This window comes from Trematomus bernacchii, unplaced genomic scaffold, assembly GCF_902827165.1.
Source record: "Trematomus bernacchii unplaced genomic scaffold, fTreBer1.1, whole genome shotgun sequence".
Lineage (NCBI taxonomy): Eukaryota > Metazoa > Chordata > Actinopteri > Perciformes > Nototheniidae > Trematomus > Trematomus bernacchii.
In genome coordinates this window covers 12,700,462-12,714,672 of record NW_022987739.1, presented here as the reverse complement: position 1 = coordinate 12,714,672, position 14,211 = coordinate 12,700,462, and the positions used below count along the sequence as shown (strand labels likewise).

Genomic DNA, 14,211 nt, shown 5'->3' with positions numbered 1-14,211 from the left:
CAAATATGTTTACAAGTACAAGTTAAGTACAAAATATGTATAGAGCTATATCAGCTGTACGTAGGTATGTCACTTATTTTGAACCGATCAAAAAGCATCTTTTGCATATGATATTTAGTCAGTGACCACTGACTCTTAATAAATAACATCAAGAACAGATCTTAAAGATCATTTTAATGAACATCCAAAACAACAATTTATTAAAAATATACGCATCTCTTTCTCTCTCTATGAAATAAGGCAGTTACCTTTAATTGTGCATGATATCGGCGCCCTGTCAGGCACAGTACGTGAATCTTTGTGTGTATAAAGCAGAGCGCTCTGACAGACACCGACACTCTGACAGTTGATAAGCATGTGTACGTGATGGACTGTCGGTACATCATAATGTAATACACAGACTCTTTTTAGCACGTTCAGCTGAGGCACACTGGCAACACACCAGGCTGGAAGACCAACAACTCTAGTGCAGAACATTAAACACCATTTACTACAATTTTAAAAGCAAGTGAAGCCAAATATATTATGCTTATGAGTCATTGTATCTCAGCTACTGCCTGCATTGTTAAATATCAGATAAATATAAATGGGAAGCTACCATCTATCCCCGTCACTTTAAAATAAGCTTTCACAATATAACATTGTATTTAAAATCTTAAAAATATATAGCTAGACTAGTTTGTTGTATTCAGTGGTGTGACAACAGCATATGCTATGCTGTATTATAAATTGCATAATATTTCCATAATTTGGCAAAAGTCCAGGTAGCTTGAACACTGTGCAGTATTTTTCCCTTTAAGCAGCAGGCAGTGCTCAAAGGAACACGGGCTGCTCCTGTCCGGTTAAAAGTCGATATGTTGAAGCTGGCATGGTCTTCAAATGAATCTGCCAACAGGGAGACAAATTGTAATGTAACTGTAAATATGACATGATAATATAAAGCAGAAACAGTAGGTGAAAGGTCTATTATTGTATTTATGTTTCTGTTTATGAAATAAAAAAATGTCATCCTCACCTCTCCGACAGCATTGGTCAGGATCTGGATGATCTTGTCGTGCGTTGTGGCGACAACACTCTGCCCGTTGATTTCAATGATGCGATGACCAACACGAATGCCTCCTCTCTCTGCGATACCGCCCCGCATCAGACTGCAGATCTGCAAACAGAAAAAGAGATGCTTTACTTTCAAATAAAGACAAATAGCTAATAAGCAGATAATGTTGTCACAGACTGGAGAAAACAGAACAACTAACTGAGGATGACAAAGTTAAATAGCAACAAACAGAAAATATTAATATTGACTTACAATGCCGTCCTCCACACTGAAGCCCAGCTGAAACTTGGGATCTGGCCTCCTAATAATCGCCATGGTGACTGGTGGGCAGTGGACGATGCTGAGCTTCACAAACTTTTGGCTTTTTAAGTCCTGAAACAAACAAAAGAGTTTGGATTATGTGTGAATGTTATGAATTATAGAAGCATTTTTTAAATGTCCTTTAAAATATAGCGGCCCTGACTCTTTTTTTCTTAATTCAGGTTTGCTACAAACAACTGGATGAATACCGATCTTCATCCTTTAAAACCCAACTTTATATCTAAATCCACTTTCAAATCAATACAAAAACAAAACACACAGTGCCATCTAGTGCATCCTAAAGACATAACACTTGCTTTAAAGAAGGCAGAAATCACAATCAATTCAATAAACTCTGCCATTCCACCATAATAACAATAACACTTTAATTACTGTTGAAATATGTACGGTTATAAGAGTCATTCTAATTTTTATTTACCACTCCGTCTTCCCTTCTTACCCGAATGATGTTCTGGCAGGTGGTGATGGGCAGCCCCACCATGCTGGTGCTGTTCACCGACATGATGCGGTCCCCGATGCTCAGCTCTCCGCAGCGCTCAGCCGCCCCCCCCGTGGAGGAGGTTGGCCACCACCACTGTGGGCAGGATGGAGCCCCAGCCCGACTCCACCACCGCCAGGCCCAAGATCTCTCCAGCAGCCTTTGTGATGGCTACCTAAGATAGACAGCAAAGAAGAAATAATTATTTGACCAATTATTTCTCTATATTTATCTTTTTCAGGGTCAGTATTGAAATATATTGTTATTCATAGAGCCAAGTTTATTACAGCTGCTGCAACGCCTAATTGGGGCCACTGTAGGATATCAACTTAGATTTGATCCAGGATTAAAGACGTTTAATTGAGAGAACAAACTCACAAATTTAAAAGAAAATACGCATTGGAAATAGCAAGGTTATCAACATGTGTCATACTGTTACAACTCCTCAATAACGCATGCTTTTGACATTTCCTGTAAACCGGTTTATGAGGTGTGATGAGGTTTATATAACTTGGCAAAATCCAGAAATGTGGTGACATGACAAAAGAATCTGGTAAATATTTGAGTTTTTCTTTACTTTAATCTCACTGAATATCCAAGTGTTTTTATCTTACATTTAGGACTTTAATCTTAGAAATGTTGCATTTTTGCTTTATAGATGACTTCTCTCCCATTGCTTTCTTAGTGTCTTTTTCTAACAACATCAATTTACATCCTAACAACAACAATTAGCCGACTGTGCTTTGTGTTAAGACTAAGCCACAATCACTGTGCTTACATCTCGGATGTTCTGAGAGTCGGAGAAGTGGGCCAGGTCTCCGTTGTAGAGCTCCTGACTCTCCAGGTAGTCACTGTACTCGCCCGGCCTCAGGTCACTGGCCTTGATGCCACTGGCCTGGAGAAACTGCTGGTAGGCCACGCCGAACGCCTGACCGATGGCCTGGGCGATCACCTGAGCCTGGATGAAGAGACAAGGAGAGGAGAGAGAACTGACTTAGAGCCAATTTGTTAAATAAATATTGTTCCTTCACTTTTCTACCCTTTGTTTTCATATGAACAAATGAAGGCAAATGAGTTAATTTGCAAAACATTAAACAGTGCGCCTAAAACACATGTCACACCCTAAAACTAAAACAACAAAAAACTCCTGTGAAAGGTGACTTATCTGTTACCCTATTCATTGTAAATCTCACTTTAAAGTTAAACACTAAGCCATTAGAAGCTGTGATACTGTATATAAAAATAACAATACATTTATTTCAACATTTAATTAGTGATACTATTGCAAAACAGTAACAATAGTGAGTATTTTACCATTGGTTTGAACACAGCTCAGCCAAATATAACAAACGTATATATACTGTATATATAAAAACATTTCTTATACAACTCTTCATATTTTAACAGTTTAGTTGGGAACAAAGTAGTACAAGCAGTGGCCCTATGGCATTCAGTATCCCACAGCTAATTACTTTCTAAAAAGAGACCCTTCCTCCCCCTATTCAGTCTTGCCAACAGTGGGAAACTGGGACGACCGCCAGACCATTTTTATATTCAGGAGAACTCGCTGTCTGTCTGGGGGAAGGAAACCAGGTCAAGCTGAATCTGAGACTGTTGGCCAGAGCAAAGACGCAACATTGAGGGCAGCAAAAGACACCTTAATAATGTGTTTAGCTAAATGCTCCAGTAAACACATTATCTGCAGCTAAATGCTCTAGATTACTGGTGATTTAAAAGGATGAAGTTGTGGCCACATTGAGGATCAAAAAAAGCAGAACAGGAAACTCTTTTGTAATCCTGTACCAGCTGTTAGGTTCATGATATGACAAAAACATAATCAACTCACATCGTCAGATAAGAAGACGTGGCAGATCATTGAGTATTTCTTCTGAGGCACAGAGGAGGATGTGGAGGAAGACTTGGAGGCGGGGTCAGCATCCTGCCCTTTACGTTTCCTTCGTGCCATCAGAACCACAATGGTGCCGATGTCTGCAATATAAGAGATCATCTGCAGAGCGTGGTCCATCATGGCTTCCTGAGTGGAAACAAGACATGAATGTGTTAATAAAAATAGAAGGCGAGAGAAGACGGGAAGGTTTGCTTTTCAATTCAACTTGCAGAGACTTGCTTAAAATAGATTATCCATTACAAATAACACGGCCCAACTTTCTTTTTCTAGGTTTTTTTGTCAGCTGAGTTTGTATTGCCTTGTACAAAAAAAACAAGTTTCATATATGTCAAATCTTGCAGCCATTTTATCTCATTAAATCTATTGAGTTTGAAGATTTGTTTTAAATGATTTCAGCTCCCAATTATTCGATACAATTATAACACCAAAGATTCCTTTTGATTACAGGTAATAATTTAAAATATCATGGTCCTGGTATGAGAGATCAAATAAAAACTCAGTGGCTCACATGTTAAAGCATATCATTTGTAAACTGCGACTGAAACCAAAATGTTAACAAAATTAATTAAATAAAAAAGACACCCTAAAACTATGGTTATTTTTTAAATATATGTGCAGTATGTTGAGATGATGCATAACCTGAAATATCAAAGTAAAGTCAATGAACGAGACAAAAACACACCTGAGTGTCAGCAGTGAGAACTTTGATTCTCTGTGTTGAGATGAACAGATCCACCTCTGTCATTGGCTGGGACTCTCCCTCTGGAGCCTGAAACAGAACCAGTCACACTCATAAGATTTGTATGACTATCTTCACGACAGTATCAAAAAACAGCTAGAGCCGTGATAGAAGAATTGGGATTTTAAAACTAGTCCATGACAAAACAACAACATCTGCTGTGCTTCAGTGCCCACTCTGAGAATATGTTTTATTTGAGTTCACCTTAATGCGGTCCACAGCCTCCTGAGCCTGCGACATACGGGCGTTTGTAGACGGGTTCTTCTCAGATTTTAACTGAGTGGATCCCAGGTACTTGGCACCGAAGATCACTCCATCCAACAGATCTTCAGGGTCACATGGACCAGGCACTACAGGAGTAAAATACATATATATCATCGGTTATAAATTAAAGCAGACCAGGACTTTTCCTTATTTATCTTTTAATAAGATTTGACACAGAAGAAATCATAAAAAGGTGATTTTAAGTGACTTACCGTCTTTATATGTAGGATGATCTGCACTCTGTGATGACAGTTAATAGAGAAATTATGAAACTGTCAAGATCTAATAACATGGTTTTTAAAATAATAAATCAAAACAGTTCAGGAGAATTTCAAAGATTACAATTTGCCTAATTTATAATTTAAGATGACAATAAAATGTTATAATTGGTTCAATTTCAACAACTCTTTTGATAAACAAATGCAATTCATCTTATCTAATTGAATATGTGTTGAGTTCCTTTGAATTGACACAAATCTTTCTTACACAAATGTGTGGAATACAAAACACTATGTATTTCAAAATGTATTAGAATTAATTAATATTTTTGTTTAGTAGAGACGAAATCTTTGAATGAATCTGGTCAAGCACATTTTGGAGTCTATAACTTATATTTTCTTTAATAGAACCTGAACCTACCTGCTCGCTCTCTGCAGCAGCCTCCTTTTCCTCCGGAGGCTCCTCGCCCATCTTCATCCACACAGGCTCAGGATACTCCTCATCAGGCAGCGAGTCCTCCCTCTGTAGCTGCTGTTGACCATTATGTCCCCAGAACCTGTGAGCGTCCTCCTGGCTGTAGGAAACGGACACCACAGCGTCCATGTCTCCTCTGTGGGGCTGACCGGGGGGGCTGGGTGTGGCTCTGATCTCTGTGTACTGCAGCAGACCCTGCAGGTCTCTCTGGTGGCTCTTAGAGAACAGCAGCCCGGTGGACTCAGTGCTGTCGTCTGTTATGAGGGAGGGGGAGCAGAGGTCGGAGTACTGCTGCTGGGCCAGGTGAGGGGGTGTCCGGCAGGTGGGCTGAGGCTCTTCCCCCAGCAGCTGCAGCTGACTGAGCAGGCTGTGGATGCGGCTGTGGTCTTCATCATCATCTGATCTCCTGATAGCCAACACCACATCTTCTTCATTCACCCTTTGCTCCACGACACATATCTCCTCCTGGCAATGCCCAACATCCTCCAAGTCCTCAACCCTCACCTCCTCTTCCTTCTCAACTGTTTCTTCATTTTCTTCCAATTCTGGTACCAGTACTGGTTCTGAAACAGCTCCCACAAGCTCCTGCAGGTTCACACCAATCATAGCCAGAGTGTCACTCAAAGATAGTAAAACTGGCTCATTCGGAGTGGCGTTGTCCAGACTGTCAGCAGAAGGTGGGAAGGTGGGGTCCTCCAGGTCATCTCCGGAGCCCGCCTCACTGGAGGAATCAGACCTCCAGTCTAACGGAGGAGGCTCGATCAGGTTGTAGGATTCAACATCTTCCACCTCCGAACCTGGCGGAGCTGCTTCAGTCTGTCTTCTGGCCCCACCCTCAGAGGCTTCATCGATGGGAACAGTAGCAGAACACAAGGAGTCGGACTGATAGACAGGGCAGACGTCTGAGTCCATTTTAAAAGACAGCCTATTTGAGAAAAACATAATTAAGTTAAGAGGCCATGAGAAAATGGGTTCACTTAGCTTCTATCTGCATGCATAAGAGCTACAGCACTAACACAACTGCCTGTAGAAAACACAACAAAACTATCCCATGTAAAGTATTTTGTGCAAGAAGACACCACTTGTTAAAGCTATAGCACTATGTGATGTACAACCACACAACATCATGACCATCAAGATAAAGAAACAAGCCTAAAGCTCAAAGTACAAGGACAACATGTGCAATATGTGCAACCATAAAACAGACCCTCAAAGCCTATTTATGAAACCTTTCTTAATTAAAACTCATTCAGCTGGGATTACATACATTTCAATGCAACATAATATCTCTGTTTGGATACTGGGTCACAAAAGACGCATTCATGTGTATTCCAGAGGTTGAACCGAGGAAGCCAGGGTTTCAGAAAAAAGGTAATGCTGGCTGTTAAAACGAATCAAACTGGGATCCTGTAAAACACCCTCTAATACTCAATCCTACATCTCAATTTGGCGATAAAAAGTAGACTCAATGTGACATTAGCTCAATGCTAACTAGCTAATTAAAACCTGCAACAAGCCAATGGGAACTCATTAACAACATATGGAAGTTCTGTGTTAAAAACTGTTGTTTAGGCATCGAAAAGACAACTCTCACCTGAATTATTGCGTATTTCTCGGTTTCTTTGTGCCCACACACTCCTCTGGGTGCCACGACAGATGATTTGACGTGGTTTGGCAAACACTTATTTTCCTAAACTTTGGCTTTGTTTTATTCGTCATACTAACAGCAGCAGCACGGTGACATAATATTATATCACATAATCCAAGAGTTTAAAGAAAGTTACGGTGTAAAACTGAGTTTTCTTGTCATTGTTGTCGAGTCGACAGCTTGTATTTATTCACGGTCTCTGTGGCTGTGGTGCGTTCACGTGCTGTTGTTACTTCCCAGTTGTCATCAGTATTTTTGTTTCTTATTCCTCTTTTGCTTAAATCACATGACATATAACCACAAAATATTGACAGCACTTTTTCTAGTCCTGAGACAACAACAGAACAACTAAACACAAATATTAACTTCTTAGTTTGTTTTATTTAACGATGCTATTTATACTTAAAGTAGCTTCCCTAAAGTAATTTTTTGTAACAATTAAATAAGATGAAAACAGATGAAATAAGACCCTGCTCTTGCAAAGAAAAAGGCGGGTTATTTATATAAGGTTGATGGAAATATGCGCTAAATAAACTATTTTTCTCATTCCCGACCCGTCCGTCGGCACCTGAAGGCAACAGATGCTCACGTCATGGGCCCGTTCTCATTTCATCAAATGTCCCTCCTCGACTCCCCTCCTCGACTCCTATCCTCGAGACTTAGTCCCGCCCACAGGAGAAGCGAGCGGAGGAGCCGAGGAGGGGAACCGAGGAGAGAGGAGGGGAAGCAGCAGGCGTTAATGATGACAGGAGGCACAGCAGCCCTCTGTCTGATGGACAGATGTGTTCATGACGAGACTTTAACTTATATATTTACTTTCATTCATTCACAGTGCGGTATAATGAGACAATAACAGGCTACAGATGCGGACACACACACACACACACACACACACACACACACACACACACACACACACACATTTATTTATTTATATAAATGTATACAATTTCAGAATCAAACAGAGCACTCTCATAATAACGTAACACTATCAGAGATTGGATATATCCTCCCCCCCTCTCCGGTCGCTACAATTGAGGAAAATAAATTACGGGCCAAAAGTTTTATTTACAAGTATTAAAAGTAAGCAGAGGACACCAAACCAACTGAGACCTGTCTGTCCGCTGCATCTACGCACACACTGTACCACACACACCTACACCACACACACGCACCTACAGCTCCTAAAGCATAATAATCAGGCTACAGCCGTTGTGTATTTTATTATGTGAAGCACTAAATGGTTTTAGAAAAATATCGACTCTTTGTTTGTAGATATCTACTAAACTAAAGCAAATAAAGAGAGTAGGCCTGTTATACTGAGTGATATATATTATACACACTGCTCTGCTTTCTGCACGGACCTCACAGCTGTTCTCTCTGTAAACATCGCGTCGCGATGAAAGCAGTTAATAAAATAATATCCAGGGGATGCATGCAGAGCTGTCATTGGCTGAGATAAGTCCGGCCGTGCGTCACGACTCTTTGAAACATCTCTGTTCCCGGAAATGCATCCACGGAGGAGCCGTGGAGGACCCATCAGTGTATCCTCGGTTATAGCTCCTCCAGAGAGCCTCCTCGACGCTCGATGCTCGGTCCTCGATGTGCATTTCGAGAAATGAGATGTCCTTCAACATGGCGCGCTAAAATTCATTTCCGGGTCACTACCGGAGGACCGAGGAGTCGAGGAGGGACATTTGATGAAATGTGAACGGGCCATGTTGACGCGTACAGACCATAGACTGTGGGTGTTTCTCAATCGCGAGTAAAGCTGCTTCAGAGCCACTATTTCAAGCATACTACGTCATCGAGTGCCGCCGAAGTACTGTTCCAATCTCCAGTATACTTGGAAATCTACCGAGCCCGGCGTACTCCGTTTGGAGAAATATCGAGTGTGCACATGAGTAGACTTCGCGGTCTTAAAATCCCCACAATGCTTTGCGCACGGACCAATTTCCCCAAATCTGTGGCTGAAGATGTGAGGCGGGGCCTCTCATATGACGCACACCTGCACACTTGCTAGCGTGTTCCTCTCTTTGTTTTCCGAATGTCAGGAAGTATTCTTGACTCGATTCTGAAGCAAGATGCTCGGCAGACATGTGCTACCAAGCAAGCGTACTCGCGATTGAGAAACACTCTAGCCTCGTCTCAATACCCCTCCTCGACTCCTCCTTTCCCTCACTCGCGTCCCTTCCTTGCGTCTTAGCTCCGCCTCCGTAAGATGCGAGCGAGAGACACGAGGAGGTGACGCGAGGACAGAGGAGTCCTCAGGTATTAATTGGGATGTCCTCGTTCACTCAAACGTCACTCTTAAACGACGTCTGTTAATGATGACATGTGCACAGCTGTATCCCCTCTCATTGGGCTTAACTGAATAACCCTTTAGAACCGGCCCATTTGTTGTTAAATATGTATTTAAATTATGAATCTGTCTCTTTTTAGTCAAGGAATTCAATGTATGATGGTTGGTCCTGCTTTTGTGTTCCGTTTTGGTGTAAAATGTACATTTCAATAAAATTATAATTATAATAATGTGAAAGCCTTTACTCTGAACATGTGTGTCCTGTAGATCCCCACATTCACCACAAACCCACATTCAGGACTGTGCATTTTAAATAATTTAACTCCTGAATATCTTAACACAAAACAAAACAAATAATTTGTATTTATCAAGATCTAGCCATTTATGAAATAACTTTCTTAATAGCTATGTTTTAGTGACGTTCAAGATCATTAAACATGACTTAAATTGTTAGTATAACCTTAAGAAATGAATTGCACATAATAATTCCCACGGAGCTGTGAGCACTTATACATTTATGTGACGCTTTTCCACTCATTCTTCCAGTTCTCCGTTTTCCTGTATTGAAATCATAGTTGAAATCGACCAGCTGTGAAGGTGGGGGCGGGGCTTTTATACGCGAGTAGTGAAAACACTTCCGCGTAGTCTGCTCTCGTGTATCCTCCCTTTCGTCTCCTCCTTCACCCCTCCTCGACTCCTCCGTGTGCATTTCAGCTATTGGGACGTCCTTCAAAATGGCGTGTCTTGATCGATTTCCGGGTCAAGTCCCGGAGGAGGGGAAGAGAGGAGTCGAGGAGGGGTATTGGGATGAGGCTCCTGTATATATAAAGGTACAGACCTGTTTAATCAAACATCGATAAAACGATCCAACAAAGGACAATTCCATTTATTTAAAAAAAATAATAAATCATAATCTACAATAACGTAACGCATAATTCAATTTACATTGCAAGCTGCGTTTGTACACTTTGAACATTTAATCACTTCAGTATAAACCTGTTTATATAAGTTGCTGTAATGTAGTGTAGAGAGGGATATCATTTTAATTTGAGTATTCCAACTGGCCAACTCATGAAAAACACAAAAACAGTGTGATGATTAATTCATCAATGCATGATTGAAAATGAGTTATAAGGAGTGTATAATTATTTAAGGCAACAATTTGTAGCCATTATCATCCTAGTAAGTAGGAGATAATAGGAGGTTGTATGTGCTGAAGTCCATACATTTTACACCGTGGAGTGGCCTCCAATTAACCCCAACGTCATTAGGAACTCATTGTAATGTAGGATCTGAATACTGCTGTCTGAAAATGTAAATACATCTGTAAGTAACGACTAACATACATTTCACATTTCATTGATTGATTCATTCATTTCTGACACTTTCTAAAGACGCTTTCAATCACAGCTGATGAAGCACTTGGATGATTGGCAAACAGTCTACTTATCTACTTACTTATTACATTCTGAGTAGATTCTGATCACATAGATAAAGATCTGCTAAACATCCTTTCACTACATCATTTTACATCAGTTCACATCATTCATTCAGTCATCTGTTCCTCACAGTTCAGTGAACACTATGTACTGTCAGTCTCCTCGCTGTCTCCGGCGTTCATCTGGATCAAACCAACCAGAGATGAGATAGTGCCCATCAGCCCCACCAGCCAGGGGGGGAATCGACCCGCCCACAGGAAGCCGGGCGGCATCCAATGAACGGCATTACTGAGGTCAACTGTGCTGCTGAGGATGGTGAGAATCTCCCCTCGCATCTGTCTGCGGAGCTGAGAGGGACTGCAGGAGACAATCACAGGTTCATCAGGACATTTTCTTTCTCACTGCGAGCATCCAACTTTTGAATAGGTGCAAAGAAAGTGTTAAAAAATGTTTATACAACACCTGCTGTTGCCCCCTTCATCGCTCTCACATCTGTTTAACGTCTTCTTCAGTAGCATCAAAACTCGAAGCGATCTAAAGAGCAAAACATTCACATTCACACTTAGTGCTCAATCTTACCAATTGGCATTCTAACAGATGTAAAAAAAAAAATAACACGATACAAATATTTTTTTTTAAAGATAAGATTGTCATTATTCTATATATTTCTTACTGCCATCTAATCCCATAAAAATACCAAAAATAACAATCTTTTGCTTGTCTTTCAGTATTTTCACTTTACACTATTTCCATTGTTTCCCACTAAAGATCTTTAAAAACAGGTCACAAATATTATAATAATTTGTTGCTGTTTGTGTTCAATTGACTGTAAATAAATCTACCAGTATGTTTGATTGTTCATTTTAGAAAAACATAAGCAAATCAGTTTGCCAGCCTTATCATTCATTGAAGTAATTAGGTATGAATTCTGTATACATCTGAATTGTCATATAAGTGACATTTGTTATTTTGGTGATCCATTTGTATTACGTCAGTGTTTCCAGTCAGATTTGATTTGATGTTTGTGTTGAGCTGACGTCAGACCTGAGTATTCCCAGCAGCAGCGAGGATCCCCACAGCACCGTACTGAGCACCCACCACTTATCAGACTTCACTCTGATCAGCTCAGCGTCAGCAGCCCAGGCGATGTGTTCACAGGGGTAGTACAGCTGGTCGGCCACATTGTTTAGCACCGATAACCAGCGGAGGCCTGCATCCTCCTCCTTAAAAATACATGAAGCCATATGCAAGTTTTCTGTATCGTTATCAGAAACAGAAATGTTTGCAAAGAGCGTCTAACAAATGATTTGTTTTAAAACAGTGTATATTTATATTTTGTCCATGTTGTACTCATATTTTGATATCTACTGCTGCACTTTGCCATTTTAACAAAGTCCTACTTTTTATTAAATGTTGTATTATTCAAAAGTGCATCTTGATTCTTTGCAAAGACAACCACTGTCAAAGCTTCATAGGAACTGTAGCTATTGAATAGTAACTCAATATTTAGTCTTTCATCTTTGTTAAAGTGAAGAAGTTTTCAGATTATGAGATTTATCAGAGGGGAGCAGAGATTTGTTTTGTGGCTCACCTTTCCTCCGAACCCATAGCTCTTGGAGTAGGCCAGCATGGACAGATCATCAAACAGCCTCAGCACCGTGCGGCAGTGGCTGAGCTGAGCGGAGAACAGCAGAAGACGTTTTCCCAGACAATGGGATGAATTGTCCGCTTCTGCTCTCCGGGACAGGGCTCCTCCGACCAGCTGCGAGCCATAACAGGCCGTCCTGATCTGGAAAGACAAACAGCGGAGAAAAGAAACGTGAATGTTTATCAATAAGAAGACTTGTGTAAATGTTTATCTTATTTTCTGTTGTCCTTTTCAAGGTTATGAAAAGTGCCACTGTCTAATAAGCTTCATATGATTCATATGTTTTGAATTATGGCTTTATTCATGAAATGACAAATACCCTCAGGGGAAACAAACTGCAGTGCATCAGGTCTAGTATAAATGTATTACAACTAACATCTGTAGAAATGATGGATTGTAAAGTGAAAACAATCTGAATGTATTTCTATTATAGTTTGATATTTATACAGAAAAACTAAGTAATTGTATATGCTTTACTTTCTCTGGAAATAATTTCAATTTAAACAACCAATTATTAGGTTTATTATGTTACCTGAATATCACAGAGCAAAATAAAAACGAAATCAGAAAAATACCCTAACTCTACTGTACTAGTATTTATTTATACGGTTTCAGTACTACTAAGCGACTCAATCTTAAGGGTTTATAAGGCATCAACATTACCTTTAAAACCTAGTAATACAGGATTCTGTTTTGTGTCTAACGGGGTGTACACTCAGGTGGAATGAGTGATGTATAAAACGAAAACTAATGTGTGTTGTGCACCCATGATCATGTAAATATAAACCACATGGGTACTTACAACTTTATCTCTTCCTCTGTATGACTCCAGCAGTCGGACCAGAGACTCCACAGACGGCTGCATGTCTGTCTGTTGCTCAAACTCTCTCACGATACGGTGAAATAAATAAACAGTGATTTATAAAGCTCCTGCACAACAACATATCCACTATTTACTGTTATCAGCTGGACTTTGAAACAGGAAGTACCCCAGTACACGAACTTGTTCTTCGTTCTTTTTTCTTCTTCGTGCGATGCTGTACTGCTGCCCTCTTGAGTTTGGGCAGCATCATTACTGTTTCATCACTACTGGCTGATGTTAAATTAAGTGAGAGTATTTAAAAAATATATACTTCATGATAATTTATACTATAAGACATAGATGTGTTTTTCTTTACACATTTACAATATTAGTACAAAATTAAATATGTGGTGTGTTTTACTTTAGTTTTACTTGATGTGTGTCAACAGTCTATGGTGTCAACATATAGGGTTTAAATGAGGACACATTATGCCACAACATTTTTTTTGTGTGGAATTTAGATATACATATGTTACAAGTGTGTGCAGGAAGCCAGGAACAACACAATTGTGACATACATCTTCTCTCTGTTAGTGTTACACATTGAATAAAACATGTGTCAAGCATTTCAGAGTGTCAAGTGTGGTCATAAGGTTTTGTGTTAAAAAAGTTAACAACCCTCTATGGTACGCACTATGATGCCATATGGGAAAAAAATGTTTGGAGTGTTTTTTTGTCATAGAATAGACCAAATAAACATAATCTAAAGAAATGTTCAATAAATAATTATTTGGGGGTACTTTTTGGGGTGTGTTGCCTTGAGGCAACACTGTACCATAATGGTAAGTTATGAAAAGTTATTGTTTCAAATTTGAACAACATTTATTTAAAAAAATACTTGAAAAATACTAAAT

General features: G+C 39.9%; 2 protein-coding genes across 2 annotated transcripts; both read right to left on the bottom strand.

Annotated features, from left to right (window-relative positions):
• Positions 1-157: 157 nt before the first annotated feature.
• si:ch73-40i7.5 (amyloid-beta A4 precursor protein-binding family A member 3) lies at positions 158-7,326 on the bottom strand. Its single transcript, XM_034146688.1, is given in 12 exon segments — positions 158-885; positions 1,016-1,156; positions 1,307-1,426; positions 1,815-1,925; positions 1,927-2,028; positions 2,632-2,811; positions 3,700-3,888; positions 4,445-4,531; positions 4,706-4,851; positions 4,978-5,005; positions 5,405-6,383; positions 7,053-7,326. Coding segments are annotated over 11 exon segments (2,142 nt in total). The 5' UTR covers positions 6,371-6,383; positions 7,053-7,326; the 3' UTR covers positions 158-813.
• A 2,952-nt stretch (positions 7,327-10,278) lies between these two features.
• Positions 10,279-13,471, bottom strand: pex11g (peroxisomal biogenesis factor 11 gamma). Its single transcript, XM_034146400.1, has 5 exons — positions 13,298-13,471; positions 12,439-12,636; positions 11,892-12,070; positions 11,310-11,381; positions 10,279-11,204 (listed from the first exon to the last, which is right to left on the bottom strand). Exons 1-5 carry the CDS (start codon positions 13,358-13,360, stop codon positions 10,991-10,993), a joined length of 726 nt encoding a protein of 241 aa, XP_034002291.1. The 5' UTR covers positions 13,361-13,471; the 3' UTR covers positions 10,279-10,990.
• Positions 13,472-14,211: the final 740 nt, after the last annotated feature.

Bases quoted from the DNA above. Each gene is read 5' to 3' on its own strand.
- pex11g (XM_034146400.1), bottom strand. From the start codon at position 13,360: ATGCAGCCGTCTGTGGAGTCTCTGGTCCGACTGCTGGAGTCATACAGA. The intron at 12,637-13,297 runs GTAAGTACCCAT...TTGTCTTTCCAG, and splicing joins ACAGAGGAAGAGATAAAGTT to ATCAGGACGGCCTGTTATGG. The intron at 11,205-11,309 runs GTGTTGTATAAA...TGTCTCCTGCAG, and splicing joins GATGAAGGGGGCAACAGCAG to TCCCTCTCAGCTCCGCAGAC.